Consider the following 17,217-nt stretch of genomic DNA (forward strand, 5'->3'; position numbering starts at 1 on the left):
ACTACATTTATCCCCACCACAGTGCAATCATCTGCCACGGACCATTTCCAAGCACACTCTATCCTGCTCCCAGGAGAGACCAGGTAAACCAGGAGTTTAGACCCAGCACTTACTTAGAAAGCAAAAGGGCTCCCTGGGAAGCCTGGGGGCACACACGCGCTCTCTGACAGCAGGTCGGTTGGTTTCGGGGAAGGATGGTTTGCAGGAGCACAAAGCCGGAGAGGAACGGCCAGGGACCAGCCGCCGCAGATGGGCAGCAAGTCAGGAAAACCTTTAAGGCACAGAGGAGGAGGGAAAGATTCAAGTGAAGCAATGCAGGCGGTGCTGCGGCTGTTGCGCTCTGTGCTGGCGGCCTTCATGGCTGGCATTTGCTGAATTATGTAACAATTAAAAAAAACGGCTTTTAAATATTTTATTAAAGAGTAAATCATGCTGGATCTGCCACCGTATGGCACTGTATTAAGATAAGACCCTTGTTACAACCAACAAGCATATGTAACAAGGGGGCACAGAGCAACACATGCGCACACAGTGTAAAATATGATGTGACTAGTTGGGGGGGACAGGACATTTCACCGCGAATGAAATTTGGCCTTCATTTAGACAGAAACTGAGTCATGAACTAAAATTATCACAACTTTGCAACAGTATTGCCTACCGGTCCCTGTTACCATGAGGCTGTTTATTTATTGCATTTATTCCCATTGCTGGTTTGCAATGAACATGTTGTACTTCACGGAAAACGTTCCATTGCTTGCACTGTCTCACTCACACATGAACACACATACATAGCCACTTGTACAGGGAAAAAATAAAGCTAAACCTGCCAGCCTTATCAAACGCTGCTCAGAGCATCCTAACCTTGCTGAATCCTGTACTTGCAGCCCATTTTAGCTCTGTCACTGTTCGTATCCCGCTTGCCTTTAGTGAGGTGAAAACAAGACAGGATCCCAACAATTAAGTAGATTATGGGTGGAGGGGTTTTTTTTAACATACTGGTGAAGGAGTGTTCCCCATCTAAGTATCTTCTATGCAGATACAAATACATGCACTGGGGTTATCGCAGGGAGGCAGCTGCTGCCTCAAGAACCACCGCCAGCCCCAAGCAGCTGCAGTGCCTTTTGCTGTGCCACCAAGTCATGGATGGCCGTGTCTGGTGGAATTTGGTCAGTTTTGTCCTCCTGAGCCTGTAGCCTGGTGTTTCCGGAAAAAGCCTCTTTCCTTCTTAGGAAACATTTCTGGCTTTCCAAGCCATGCAGAAGTTAGAAGTATAGGCATGAATCATTTAACCAGAGCAACCCAAAGGTGGCTGTACAACATTTAAGAGTTGGGGTTTTTTTAAATATATGTATTTTTGTAGTCCATTTGCAATCACTGTTAGTCTTGTGCTTTGAAAGGGAGCGCGGGAGAATCCCATTCTTTTGATTGATAGTCAGGCCCACTTGCGCAGGTTGAAGGCTGACTAACTTTGGTGGCACAAACCTCCCAGCCAGATCAGATGCATCCCCCTTGCAGACTGAGCACACGCAAACAAGGCTGGGCCGGGGCTGGGTCCCCTCCCAAAGCTCACAGGAGCTCACGCAAGCCTGCCTGGCAGAAACCCACACAGAGGGAGCCCAGAACACGTCTACCACCCTTTGGCTGCAGTGCAGATACAGTACTATCTCCTGAAACAAGAGGGCTGCAGGACATCCAGTCTGTTCAAAAGTGTTTCCTACTGTCTGCCAGGACAGTGTCGTCATGCTCGTTAAACCCCGCGTGTAAACAGCACGTACTTTGAGTTCTCCAGTAGCCACAAGCTAAGCCTGCACAGCTGATAAGTCCTGTAGTTTCAAACCTCCCCTCCAGGAGTCCAGCAGCAGCGTGGAAACATACATGGATAGGTAAAGAAAAGCAGAGAAACTGTCATGCAAAAATAATTTATTTTTTAAAATTGTATGCAGGGGGGATTTGTTTCAAGTACAGCGAATATCTAAGCGCAAAGAACCATGTTCTCCACTTCACTGGTTGATCTCAGTTACTCAGTGCACTGCTGAAGCTTTTGATCAGCTGTGCAAACTACAGATTTTGTACATCCAGGCAGTGATGGCCAGTTCTGCTGAGTTACAGGGCAGAGTGCCTGGTGTGATGGAAAATTTGTTAGTGGGGATCCTCATGGTGCCACTTCTGGAATACCTTTAGGAACTGTGTGAATGACAGACACCCAAGGCAAGGGCACTTTAATGTAAGCAATTTTCTGAAGGCTATAAAAGGGGACTTGCCCAGTTGTGCATAAATGCCAACCAGAACAAAGCAAAGCAGAGTCCAAAGTTAAGTAATGTAAAATTAGTAACTGATTATTAATTAGGAACTAATCTTGAAATGAAAAATATTTCATACTTGAGAGTACAAAGAGAAAAAAAAGACATTACACTACTTATAGTTGATATTTTCTTATCCTCTCTTAGAAAAAAAAAGAAAAAAAACTAAATTCAAACCATTCTGAAACTTAAAACTTCAAAATTTTGAGCTAGAAATTCTATCAAATACACATTTCTGCAAATGTTACAAGAAAACTCATGGAGTTGTATTAACTATTATATAAATCATTCTGTTCTAGAGCATGGACTAGAGGAGACATTGGAAGATATGGTTATGTCACACTTGGGTAGATGTCTTCATGATGGCTGCAGGTGGAAGCCATGGCCTTCATTTCTCCCTAAGAAAAATAATCACAAAGATATATGAAAGGATGAACGCTGCAAGAAAATGGACAGATCAGAAGGTTCGTACCTGCAAGAGCGAGGGCGTTGGGAAGGGAGGGTAGCTACTGCCAGTATAGCACTCAGGAACACATATTCAAAATCCATTTTCTCATCACATTGACAGGCCCTATCCCTAATGAGTACCTGAGTGACAGCATTTCGATCACACCGTAGCAAAGTTAGGGCCTATTTCTGGCAATGCCACCCTACTGGCTAGTTCAGGTCAAAGATGCAAATAAATCTAAGACCTCCATCCCTGCCACTGTGGAGGGCTCTGCTCAGCTGCAGCCGAGGCTCCCTCCGCCCCACCAGTACCTGGGGGGTATTTGGCTTTCGCGTGGTTGACGACTGGGTGCTGCAGGGGTGTTATGATGCCTTGGTCGGGTTTCTGGAAGGCTGCAATGAGGTTGTGCACTTTCCGAAAATGCCTCCGGTGGACCCCGGGCGCCGTCTGTGAAGACAAAGGGTGAGAGGTGAGAGGGGATGCTGGGTGCCGAGTGTCTGTGCCGGGCTCAGGGCGCTGGCACGGAAGCCTTGTCCTCAGACAGGCACACACACCCCAGGGAAGGAGCCAGCCCTTCATTTGGACCCTCTGATGTGCCAACTTAAAATGAGTCAATGAGCTGTACTCCTCTCCTCCTTCCCTTGGGGCATCGTGGCCTCCCTGCATTGAGTGGTTTCCAGCAGTGTGGTGATATAAGGCTGGAAGAGGGATGATTTCTTAATCACTACAAGAGAAACCCAGAGCCTGCCGTACTTATTAGGCAAATTCCCAAGTGGTCTTTCGCTATTTCTGACCCTGATTTATTGCAGCCTGTGATTTAACCTCCAGCCTGGAGTTATCGGTAAGATACTTCCAGCCTGGAAATACCATCAAGACAATCTAGAGAGCTACCTGGCACTTACCGGGGAGGGGGAGTCCTTACACCACTAAATTCAGGCATGGACAGCCTCTTTGCAAGCCTTTTTCTGAGCATTCAATACTGGCTTACATGTTCATTGAGTATTCCTGTCTATCTCTTGTACAAAGGCTGCAGCAAAACGTTACCTATTTATTGAAAGTGGGAGATTTTCTATCTTTCTACATTAGCATCTTTTCAAACACTGTGAAATGAAACTGTGTCTGCTTTTAATCAAAAATCCAATGTTTCTGTTAAATTCTTCAGGGCATTCTCATAATAACTCCTCCCCACCAAAGCCATGGGAGGACAAGCACAGGTCCTGCCAGCATAGTCCCACCCGAGGACACCGTGCTCACCCAGCAGTCATGGGCTAAATCTGACCTCACTGGCACCAACTGGAGCCTTTGCACTGACTGGGATTTTACCAGCATTGGTTTAATTTCCCTGCCTCGTCCTTGAAAGTTGGGTGCGACCCGAGCTTGCTCAGAGACGAACCAGCCACAGGGAAGGAAGCAGAGACAGGAAAGCACCAGCTGCAGCTGGAGCCTGTTTTGGCCTTGGAGGCACATTTCGTGGGGATAAGTTGGATTCAGGCTGCTGTTTCGAACAGCTGAGGCCAGCATGGTCTTAGCAACCTTTACTTAAAGGTTTCTGTTTGCTTAAAGGAAGGATTGGTATCATGGGCCTGTAGCTAGCACCTTTCCCTGCAGAGGATGTATTGAGAGTCCTGGGCCTTCAGGACACCCATGCTGTGAAACACAGATAAGGTTTGCCTAAAATACAGCAAGGGAAAGCCCAAGACCCATGCGTAGGAAGTCAGTGGAGGTCACAGGGGAGGAGTTGTAGCAGGCCTATATAACACCAGAAAAACCTCACTGCAGGCGCTGACATTACCTGGGGCCAAAGAAGGCTTGCAGCCTCGCTCAGGGAATTATCCTCCGCGGGTGGAGGTCCCTGGGGGTCCCGGCATCCTTCGTGAGACACCAGTGCTCGCCCTGGCACGCCGGCTGCACTACCAGCCCCACCACGTCTCAAAAACCCTCCTGCCTGGGCAGTGCAAATCTACAGGGTGCTCCCGATGCCTTACAGGAACGAATGAGTGAATTCTTCCTGGGTACCATTCCCAAGGATGACATGGATAATTATTTACTCCACAGTAATGTGAGTCACTTTTACTCCCCGATCTGCTTCTGAGTAACCCCAGGAATCAGCCTTGTCTTCCAGAGAACTGCAACCACTTCTATTATAATAACGGCCAAGGAATTATGCCTGTCTAGAAATTATTTAATGCTTGTAATTGGTGTTCATTAATGTGCAAACAGAAAGCTAATTATGAATTAATACACAGAGTACATCCAAAGAACAAGACCTTCATAAAAGAAATACAGGTTAGCATCCCAATTCCATCAACCCAAATGGTTGTCTGTATTGCAAATGGTGTTGTTACACACTTGAATTTCCTATCAGATGGGTGAAAATATATTTTGCATCAAGCTTTGGCTACCGTATATATGTTTTACACCAATGATGAATTAATCTGGAGAGAAATTAACTTTAAAACACTGTAGATGATTGAAAATAATTTCCTTAAATATTCTGAGATTAATGGTACGTGGGATAGAAGGGAACTGATTGTGCTTGTCAAATTGTAGAAACACAATATTTTTGCCATTTAAAATGATGCAAAATAATGCATTATTGCATTATGCAACAGCTGAACTGTAACAGGGAATTAATTTATGATTTCAAGACTGTCAGAAGTGGCACAGAGACATCTTAGTGATGGACGCACTCAAGATCGATTACCTTCAATGAAAGTCAGACTATGCAGAAACATGAATAATTTGAATATATTTCATTAAATCAATACTAACATCAAACAGGATGTAGAAATTTACAGAAGAGAAAGAATTACACACCTCAGCACTCCAGGACCCAGTTTCTGTCTTGGACACTCTGTAGGTATAAATGTAACCCTGATGCCTGTGGGAAAAAAAAAAAATCAACAGGTATTTATTACTCACTTCTACTGTCAGGTTTCACAAGAGGTACACTCTGTTACATGGAAGTCAGTTCATCTGCTAACCTTTCCTCAAAAATAAATTCACCTATAAAGGCTCGAGGTGGATAAAAAAACTGAGATGCAGATCAGAAGCAGTGTTCAGCCTACTGGGTTCTTTTTGGATGAGAAGGATTGGTCTGACTCAGGTCTAGTTGAGCAATATTCAGTTTCTAGGTTAAGTGATGTTGCTTTCATTCCTGCCTTAGCATTTTTATTATTTTTTTTTTTCAGTAACCTCCTTTAACTGACACACACCAGACATGCTTTCCCTGGAAAAAGAGAAGGTATATTATTGGCAGATAGCATTACTGTATTGTGATTGATTTAAATGCAGATGTTCCCAGAAGCAATAGCATGAGTGTAATTTATTTGGAAATATACACTAGACCCACAAAAGCGAGGTAAATTGCTCTTCGCCTTGCCTGTATATTTTGAATTCTCAAATGCTGATAATGGAGACTTAGGAGAGTGTGGAATCTTCCTTCTTTTTAAATCTAACTTGAGTCTTTTGAGAATAAGGAGTCATACACTAGTAACACAAGACATACTTGTGTCCAGAGTCAGTCTTGCTTCTCTTCCAAATCCAACACAATGAATGATTTAGATGGTACCGATACCCAAAAATTTACCTCAGGAGCAGAGACGATAGTAGTTTCGTGGGTGCAATATCAGTTTAGACAGTATCAGGTAAGAAAGATTGTATTATTTCATACTGCATAGATTTACAGGAATACACAGCAGGATTTTAGGGACCATTCCCTATTTCAGCACCAATTCTTGTTCTTAAGAAAGCAGAAAAATACTATATTTCTTTCCAATTATACATGGTATTATAGTAGTTATTACAAAATAGCAGAAACCATCAATGACACAGATACCGTATGATTGCAATTACTTACGCTCCGTGTCATGGCTCCTGGATAAATTCTTGTTAAAATGTCATTACAGCAACCTTTGCAAAGCGGTGTCTGATATAATTTACCCAAGCAGGAAGTTGTTAACAGTTGTCACACTGCTACAAACCCACGAAGTGGGAGCAAAAATGCCTGTCGTGATTTGTGAGCTCTCCCCCCGCCGCTTGACTCCCACTGTGATTAAATACGGAGGCGGGAGACACAAAGCCGTTCCCTCCCGTCGGGGCGGCTGCGGGGACAAACTCCCTGCACAGCAGCTGAGACGCTGCCCTCCTCCTCGTGTTTGGGAATATGCCTGATGCAGCCCCACGATCCCACCACAACTTCGGCCACCTCTTCGTGTTAACCGAGGGAGCTTTTTTCCCAGAGACACGACTTTCCATCTGGCACCAGACGGACATGAAAAATAGCCGGCCATGCTCACTTCTTGGAAACCTAAGGAAGATACAGCCGCTGCTAGCCCACTCCTTCCCCCAGCAAGCTCGACTTCTGCAGTCCGTCAGGGATTTGGACAGCCCAGAAAGGACCCTTGGGAAGAGGTGTGAGCAACCTGCTGCGGCTGTGGGAGGAGGGAAGGACGTGGAAGGACAACACTGTTCTCCTGTCCATGCCATTGCACCGCGGTCACTGGTGTTTGAGGCCACAGTTTATGCCCAGTTGCTTAAAAGCACGTCCCTCTAAGCTACTAGAAATGTTCACGTTCAGGGAATCCAGTGTCTCCCATTAGGGCCCTTAGACAACCATGTGCTTTCTTAAAAACCTCTGAGAGCTGTGCCTGTCAACTTTTCATGAGTAGCTGATGTTCACATTAATCTCTTCTTTTTAGAAATCACGAGGGGCTTTCCCGTGCCTACGTATGTAGCACACCAGCCAATATATGGTTACTGAAACTAGGATTTTACAAGCCATAGTGTACTGGGAAACACCGGAGAGGTCCTGGCATTTTGTCCCCTCTCTTTGAAGTGGGTATTTGACTATCTCCACAGTGTTTTTTTTTCTAGCCTCAAAACCAACAGAATCAGTATGTAAAAATCTAAAACTCACTCTCTTGCCTCCTGTTTTTAGTAATACACTGTGCATATTACTCATGTTTGTTCTTGGTTGTCCCAAATCACTCCGACTGCTTCACTCTCTTTAAAATCTGATTATTCCACAAACGGCTCAGTTGTCTGGAAAGCTACCATCTGTTGTTTCTTTCATCATTTTCTCTACCTAAGAGATTGCATGACTTGAAGTGGTTGAGGGGCTGGGGTGCTGCCCTGACTCTCAAATGTCTGATGGCTTTCAGAACTCTGCCAGAAGGGTTTACTAAGCTGGACAAATTGAAAAATGGAGGTCAGATAAAGTAATATTCAGGGCCAAAGCAGGGTGAGGCATAAGATAGACACCTATCCTGCATTTTTCAAAAAATTCTGCTGTAAAATATTTCAACTGAGCCCAGAGAAAGCACAAAGGACAGCTCCGTTAAAAATCTATGAGATACAGGAAAAAGGACCAATAATTTGGGAACATGGACCCTTTGAGCACAGAGTGGAGAATGAGAGGAGTATGACATTGCTATCACAGTCTTCCAAGGGACAAGTGAGAGCTCTCCATTCCCCTGGCAAACATACATTTTTTTCCCAGAGGAGGAAAGACTGAAAGGGTTCACTGTGCTTAAGCTGAAAAACACATTATCAATCTGCTGTTGGCTCTGAAGCCATCAGTAAACACAGCCACTATGTAGATGGAAGGAAGATGGCTCAGGACCACCACACCTGCTTCTTCAAAGGATATGCACAAAGGAAGGAGGATGCATTTTGTTAAGAAGGTGAGCAGCTAGAGCTTCCCATCTAACTACTCTCCATTGGGATCTTTGTTTCTACAAAATGAATTACAGTTCTTCTGATAAGTACTCTCCCAACGAATATGATCTTATCAAAACTTTCTGTTAAGCAGCAGGAACTTACTTCATTACCACTTCAAAGTGCTTTTTACCTTCCATGTGTGAGTGACATGATTTTGATGAGCCAAGTTCTCTTTACTGCTACATGGGCACAGCCTCCCGTGAGAAAGGTTTTTATGATTCAAACTACCCAACATTAACTGAGATCAGTGTTGACTGAAGGAAGATCAGGGTGTTTTTCTTAAAAGAAAAATTAAATACAATAATTAAAATTGAGATTGTATAGAACATTTCCTTCCAAAGAGCAAAACACATAACACTGAGCAAAACCAGGTGGAAAAGTGCATTTACTGGAGCTTAGGTCTCAGGAGATGAGAAATTCCCCAGCCGCCACGAGGGGACAGCTCACTTTTCTACATTTTACTCAATTCACGGTGGAAGAAATCTCCTAGTGTGACACACTGTTCCTATATGTGGTGTGGCCATGTAGCTAAAGGCAAAACCTAAACACCATATGGCCTGGGCATGGTGCTAGTCACTTGGGGCCTCTCACACAACTCGTGCTTTGCAGCTATTACCTGGTGAGATGCAAGCCAAGTCCACCTCTCAGTGACCTGAACTCCTCTCTCTGCTGGACAAAATCAACAGGAGATGGACACATGTCACTGAGAGAAGGATTTCAGAGAGCACTCTTACAGTGACACTGGTGTACCAGCATATCTTGGAGGAGGACCAGCTCTTGACATCCAGGCAAAGACCCAACGAAGGGCTCTGCCATCCCTTCGTCTGGCCCAAGGACGGCCACAAGTCTCACTCACAATTGCAAAGCTCCTCTTTCATGCCAGTAAAGCTCAAGGGAACGGGAGCAATCATGAATTAACAGCCTGATGAATGAGACCCTATCAATTTTTGATCAAAAGCAAAAAATGCCAAAATGATGATGAGGGAAAGTAGAAAACAACCATTGCTGTAAGGACAATATTAGATAGTGCTTACAAAAAAGTGGTTTGGTCACCACTGACGATATTTTTATGTTGTCTCACTTATTTTTTCATCTCCATAACAAAGGATGTGTTATACCAGCTGGGAACTGCACCAGCACTGTCTCTGTTCTAATACCATCGCTGGGAAAACTTTGTCAAAGGAAAATCTAGAAAAAGTTGCTATTACAGGAAACAGTCCACTTTATATTATAGGCTTTTTTCTTTGCAGCTCGATAATTCCTCCCAAAGAGCTACAAAGGCATCATTCACAGATGACATACTGAGACAGCATCTGTCTACCTGTCCTCTCCACTCCCTTCTTTTCAACTGTGATCACACTTGTTAAAGCCACACTTACTTTAACAGGTGAATAATTACAATCTTCTGCACCACTGAAATAGCCAGAGGATATTAGCTGCATGCTGCAGATTAAAATTAACCATGACATTTCAGCTGCATGGTATATTTTAAAATCATTTCCAAATGTTTTTTTATCTCAGTTGGGAAATTTTATTAAACTAATTTGTATTCATTTCTGAGTCCAGAATGGAACAAATACAAAGGGAGAAAGACAGAGAGACAGGGGAAAAGCCATGTCAGCAATAGATGACATCAATTTCTTCCTCTTTACATAGCTTTCTCTTCTGATGTCTTTGCACTATATCAATCAGCTCTTCTTACCTGGCATATTTGCATCCTGACCTTACCTTGGAATTTGGCTTTACAATATTGTTTAAGAACCAGACAGTGGTCCTGAGCATCATATACTATCCATACTCAGTTTCTTATAACTTCGCCACATTTCAGCCTTTCAGACTGAAATTTTTATTTGTTAGGTGTTTGCCTCAACCTTATTTAGGGATGGAGAATGCAGAAGTTCCAGAAAAGGGGACATGTTAGGCAAAACAATGCTTCTGCCACATTGTAAAACAAAAAAACCTCCTAACTGTTGGGGGGGGTTGCCCTGTTTTTAGAGTAAGACATAAAATTTGTTTGAAGGAAGGTATGTATCTCCAAGAGAAAGCAGTGGTGGCTGTCTAGGCTGCAAGAAAGGTGCTGTCTAAAGGTTGTTAGCAGCTGTAGCTGCACCGCGCCTGGGCTGGCTGTACCACGGGCACTCAGCTAAGCAGCGTCCACAATGTCAAGCCACAAACAATACGTGTGTGTTGCTTGGCCTGGATTAGTGGGGAAAAAAAACCAGAAGGTAATTTAGATTGGGCATCTTGGATAGGATGATTGGGACTGGGTGGGGTAGATGTGGACAGAAGGAAAAGGGGACCCATGTCTTTGTAAGCTGGGCAAGGAAACAGCAATGAAAATTGAACCCCTGCGAGACAGTAAGACAATATGAGTAAGGAAGGGGATATATGGAGGTGGAGCATGAGGGGGCTTGAAGTGGGAGCAGCACAAAATGCTGGAGGGGTGAAAAAGCCAGGAATAGAAGATGGGTGATTTGGAAGCAGAAGACATATGAAACAAGGAAACAGCCCTCGGCAATGCAAGCAAAGTCACCAGGCTGTACAGAATAACACTGTGTAGTCTCAAAATCCATTCCTATGCCCCTCACATTGGGAAGCCAAAGCTAAAGGGTACTGCAGACCTGAGCCTCCTGTGACACCGTTTCTCTCGTGTGAAACAGAGTTAACAAACTCTTCAGCTCACAAACTGAGATAATGCTTAGACACCGCTTACTTAACGCTATGGAGATGAGTACTACTGATGCTATGGGGATGAGTACTACAGGAGAGCCCATGGGGGACTCAGTAGTGGGGGGTCAATGGCACGCAGCAGATATCTTAATGAGCATGAGAGGTCAGGCTGCAGCCGCTTCTGCCTTATCCGGAGGTGTTTGATGCAGGTTGTGGATCAGCTCCCGAACACCCGATCAGAGGGACTAACTTCAGGCAGCATCCCAGTGGGCAACCTTGGACCGGGAACGTGGCCAATGGCACGGGCACCACAGTGGCTGCAGAGGTGGGAGATGGCTACTGCAGAGCCAAAACTCGTGAGCTCAGGGGAAACCACAGCAGTGCCTGGGAGCCTGCATGTGCCACATGTGTGTTCATCAAGGTCTCCCCTGCCCAGGGTACCCCTGAGCTGCATGGCCTCCCCCATGCAACAGAAGTGACAGCTGCCAAAATGATGAAACAGTCAATTCAGTCATCCACTTAAACTTCTTTCTTCTTCTTTCTTTTTCCTTTTTAATTGTTATATTTCTGCTTGGTTTATTAATCATGGAAAGGCCAGAAGTCTTGTTATTTAATGTAGGAGAAAAATCCTATTTAAGCTTACAGGTCATCATTCTGTCCTGGAATTTGCATTTTCTGGTTGACAAGCAGCCTGGTTCCTGCCTTATTTAGGTCTCAGACGTACAATAAAGGTACAGCAACTTAGCAATTACCACCCATCAGCTAACCCAAGCTGAAGAAATAGCGTTCACATTGAGATGATGTGCGAGATACAAGCTCTATGTCAGCAAGAGTGAGTAAAATAGTTTAAATCAGTGTTTACAACATCTGAAAAGCCCAACGGAGTTCCTGTAGCTTAACTCACAGCAGCACTCTACACATCCCCACTCGGGTTTACACTTCTGTCACTGATTCCCCTACCAACACTTCCTGCAGCAAAAATTTATCAATGATACTGAATCAGTAACTAGTATCAGCTTGCCATAGTGCTGGAGCATTATAAAGCAAATGCCTCATCTTGATTTTCCTTTCTGAACTTAACAGAAGCTTGAAAGAGCAAGTCAAATCTTGTGAAATGTCTCTGAATTTATGCACAGATTGCTGTGGAAGATTGTCAGTATCTTCACCACTTGGAACACTCCTAACCATCAGTAGAAATGTTGCTCGTTTACCTACAGAGCAAGTGTGTAGCCTTTCTGAGCAGGTTTTATGTTGGTCTGGTACGAAGTGATGCCAGCCAAAAGCAATGCCTCAAAGAGGAATTTCTTCAAATTTGGAAATAAAATGAGAAGTTATTCAAATCTGAGATGATAAATAGAAGGAAATTACTTTATGGTGGGCCAGTAACTAAGCTACATGAATTACTATGTCCTCCAGAATAGTACCTCACAAAGGCAAAAACTCATGAAATAAGGTTATATCTGGTGAAATTCCTTTCATCACTTTAAGCAAAACTCACAAGAACTGCAATAGATAAAACACTGTCAATAGCCCTGTGAATGTTACTGTTTCATATTTCTATGAAACATTTCTTGGTTTATTTGGGAGTAATTCAGTGTAGCTCATTTTCAGATTTCCTGTTTCCATCAGAGCAAGGTAGGTACTGTCTGACTATAAAATCCCTGAACCTGAAATCACTGATTCAACTAAATCATCAAAACTCAAGCCTACAAAACCAGGGTAGAGCTAATCTAGGTTCTGTTACCTAAGGATTGTACCCATTCTGACATTTACAGATTTGTTAGCATAGTGGTTACCCACTGCTCAGGCTGTCTACCTTTCTAAAATCTTTCCAAGAAAAGCAATTGGAATATCTGAAGGCCATTAGCCAAGTTATTCTCAGCAAAGACAAAGCTCACTCTGATTAGCAGGGAGCTGAAATACTCACCTCAGTAGAATTTACCGTTGTGCTGTAGAATTATTTTTTCAAAGCTGAAAACAGTGCGTGATATTTACAACAGCAACCTTGAATTGAGGGGCTCCTCCTCAGAGAGAAGCTTTTGTTCCAAATTACTTTTTAAATGATAATGATTATTATGTGTGATGTTATAATAAATGCAATTATTCTGCCATTTCTATAAAAAATATTACATGGGAAACAAAAGAAACGCTAAGCTGAAACCGGCTTGTGATCTTGTATTACACCTTCATGCTGTACAGCTGATACATCTGCTGCATCAGAAAGTTTCAGCACGTTGCCTGAACTTGTGCACTGTGGTTACAGTGACAGAAAAAATAGCACACGTAAAATCTGATAGGACTGCAGCCTATCCCTGTTGCCATTACTGTTGCTTCAAGAGCTCTAAACAGCTTTCTATTCCAGCTTTTGATTATTCTCCTCAAATTGAATGCAGCACAGTACATGAATGGCTGGTTTCAAACAAATAATCTGAACACACAGTTTGACAAGTGTGTCATGTTTAGCTTACTTAAAGCTCTGAAACAACTACTAACATTCCAAGTATTTTCAAGTATATGAATTTTAAGACCCAAACTATAAATGCTTTCTTTGCCAATTCAGGCATGAGCTGCTTGTTTCTGCATGTGTGCTCATATATCTGTAAAGGAAAGCGGTGCTTTTGGCACTCTCAGGCAGTTTATTTATGCATTTCTCAGGCACAGTTTAAGAGGCTGCTTCTCAAACTAGCCACCGTTATTGTGTCCTGTGTCCCCCATTGACTTCATTAGGAGCGGTGTGCACAGAGGATTTCTGAGGGTGATAAAAATGTCAAATGGGGTATTGAGCAAAGAGAAAACCAGACCAGTAAAGAAAGCTCCCTGGAACAATCAGGTTTTGTTACTAAAACCCTGTTGTACTGCATGTAGTGTCTAACATGTCTACAGGTAAAACGTGTACATTCTTTAAAGCATATGCATTTCTTCTAGCCCAGTTTTCAGGAACAGCAAAAATCTTCCTGCTTTTCAATGCAACACAAAAAAATTTCCAGGAAAAGATTGTGCTACTCTGTTGACACATTCAAAACATGATGAACAACATCCTTAAAGTATATATTATCAATTTAATAATGGTATTCATACAATTAAGATCTTGAGAGCATCTGGTATTAAAAAACTTTGCCAAAATCTGCAGGCAGCACCTCTGTTTGTAAAGGTCCCGGGGGACACTGTTGCAAATCAAAACCTTTCTAGTCTTCCATGCATAGTTTAATTGTGGTCTTAAAATATTTATGAAAGTGGGTTCTTTGTGCTTTGCCACAGCCACACCAAAAACCATTCTCTTTGAAGGCTTGCAGGCATGCCGTCTGCACACCATAACTTCGAACAGGGGAAAGCAGCATTCAAGGAAGATAAAGCAATACTTCAGGAGAAAAAAAGAAGAGAGAAAGCAGAGTTTTCTAGCCAAATGCTTCAACAACAGGGCCCTGCCTGCCGCAGTTACCCATTTCTGTAGGTCAGGTTTTATGCTACTACCTGTCTCTTTTATGCTTGCCCTGTAAAATCAGTGTCAGTCACAAGGGATTCATGAAGTCTTTGACTCTTCTCCTTTTTAAAGGTCAGGGCTCCACTTTTTAATTAGAAAAGCAAAAGGCATATGAGCCTGACCGTGGACACTGCTGCCCTTATTACGTGCTTTAAGAGGTTCACACACTGCCAAAATATGTTAGGGTTTTTGGGGGGTACCGGGGGGAAGGAGTGGTGGTGGTGGCATTACAAATTTATGCAGTTTCTTGGAAAAAGGAGGCATTGTTTGAGCCTAAGCAATGCAGAGGCAATCACAGGACTTACCAATTACTGTACCTGGAGCTGGAAGTGTAGAGCGGCCACCTATGTGAGCTCAAGCTGATGACAGTATTGTCATCCAAATATTTGTTTAATGACTTTTTTGATAAACATTTCTTTTCTCTTCATCAGAACTGTGCCTTTTAATTTTGACAACTCCCTTCTTCCCTCATGGTAAAAAAAAACAAACAAAAAAACAACAAAAAACCCCAAAACCCTAAGGCGGCATGGATCTGGGGAGCTGGGGTTTTTAGGTTTGTTTTGTTTTATTTCTCCAGGGAAGTGCAGGGAGAGGGGAAAGAAGACAGACTGAACATGTTTCGATTTTGAAAAACTGAACTATTTTTCTCTTTTTCTTCTCTAAGAGCAATAGCATCACTGGCTGTATGAAACAGTTTCACTTCAGTTAGAAACTGTCATTGGAAAGATGTAAAATTTTTTGTTTAACTCTGATACTTATTGCAATATATCTAACGGCTGACCAGCTTTGTTTCTCATGTTTCAAAGATCACTTCAGTACTTCCAGTAAATACATGTTTTGCCTAATCTAGATATATCTAGGTATTCCTAGAGTGATATTCAGCACAGATTCTGAACCAAAATATAAATTTCCAAATAACTTTGTTATTCCTAATAATTTCCATTATTTATTTAGAAGGAAGTATTAAAATGCAGAGAAGTACTTACTCTTTCTTTTTTTTTTTTTCTTCTTCTTAAACAGTGAATAGAGCAGCTGCATGTTTCCCTCAGTTTTTACCAAAGCTCTCATGCACATACATGCTTGTGACCTGTTTTGTCTCTGTGCATGATGTTCAGACTGGAATTTGGGGGGGCTTTGGTCCATTGGTTTATTTTGCCAAAGCCAGGCTTAGCATCCTCCATTGAATACATACCTACATCTCTCATGCCTTCCCCACTTGGTCCTCCAATCTTTCCACTAAAGTGCTCTGCTTTGGTAAACTTTTGCATATCAAAGCAATTCTCTCGTTTATGGCCCACATTTTTTAAACTGTCATTGCTACCTTCAGTGTGAGACTATTTTCTGGTATCTTTATGATAACTGTCTCCAAAGTTATTGTGTGATATGTTGTTTACTGTATCTGCTGTTTCTTACATAATGCTCTGAATTGAAATATTAAGAAGTATTGGAACCAAGCTTCGCTTTATCATTTTTCAGCCACCTTTCTGTCTATACCAGATCATACTCATCATAACATTTTTCATTTAATTTTTTGTCTGGATTTATCCAAGATGCCATTGAAAATTTCCCTTATAAAAAATTTGTTGAGGATCTATATTCTATAAGAAGCCTGCATAACATTTGCTAGTAATACTTTTTGCTTTTACCCCTTTGCTTATCATATATATGTTTGAATGCAACATAATGTGAAGACATGAGTGGCCCATAATTTCCAGAAACAATTAGGTAGGGTTCTGTTTCTTACTGAAGCCTTTTTTCTTTTCCTCCAAAGATTGCTGAGCTTCATAGTTAGCAATCCTTCCTGTTCTTCCTATTTTCATTTTGTATATTTTATTTCATTCATGAAATTTCTTCCAAAGGACATAAATTACCACTAATATAGCAAAAAATCCCAACTGATTGTGTGCAGATGAAAGACCTTGTTACATAGCTACACCCCAATTTAGACTAATGGTGGACTACTTTTAGGATTCTCTATTTTATTCAGCATTGTAACATTCTGCCTGACCCTTTCTCTAATGCCTTAGTGTTTTGCTTGCACTGAATGACTTCTGAGTGTTAAGGAGATAGATCACCATTTCCTCTGATGGTTATTTAAAAGAGATTCTGCTTCTATAGCCTATTCCCATCACAGGAATCACAGCACTCCTTACCTCTTGCTATGTCTATTCCATTTTCATTTAACTCAAGATGCTTCTTATTTCCCATTTTTCAGCTAGCTGTTAAGGTATTTGTTAGCAGTAGCACCTATCTTGGTTCACCTTCTGATTTCATGAGAGAAGAAAAAATACATCTTCTGCCACAAAGATCTTCCCTGAAAAGAAGGCTGTGTATTTCTGGATTGCCTATAACCTTCTTGCATGCCTCCATTTACTGCTCTACAGCAGGGGAATAGTAATGCTCACCCAGGGCTTAATTACATGTTGTTGGAAATGTATTCAAGACATTTGGGAAAAACCTGACTTAGGACTCTTCTTCCTCTTCTGTTCTTTTGCCAGGTACCTAAGTGCCCTCTGTTAGCTAATTTCTTGCTGGCCCTAAAATGGTTTTCTCTTGTATTCCTTCTCCTACTGAAGTAAGGCGCAAGTGTCTTGTTT

General features: G+C 42.4%; 1 protein-coding gene across 4 annotated transcripts in view; it reads right to left on the reverse strand.

Moving 5' to 3' along the window:
* Window positions 1–1,903: 1,903 nt before the first annotated feature.
* The window catches only part of SH2D1A (SH2 domain containing 1A), a 30,156-nt gene continuing 14,842 nt past the window's right edge, over window positions 1,904–17,217 (reverse strand). For 3 of the 4 annotated variants that reach the window (XM_069810689.1, XM_069810688.1, XM_069810690.1), the window contains 2 exons: window positions 5,566–5,629; window positions 2,707–3,195 (listed from right to left, as the gene is read on the reverse strand). In XM_069810689.1, coding sequence (XP_069666790.1) covers window positions 2,986–3,195; window positions 5,566–5,629 — 274 coding nt within the window. In that variant the 3' untranslated portion in view covers window positions 2,707–2,985. The other variant, XM_069810691.1, reaches the window with a different exon arrangement.

Source organism: Haliaeetus albicilla, chromosome 23 (genome assembly GCF_947461875.1).
Source record: "Haliaeetus albicilla chromosome 23, bHalAlb1.1, whole genome shotgun sequence".
Lineage (NCBI taxonomy): Eukaryota > Metazoa > Chordata > Aves > Accipitriformes > Accipitridae > Haliaeetus > Haliaeetus albicilla.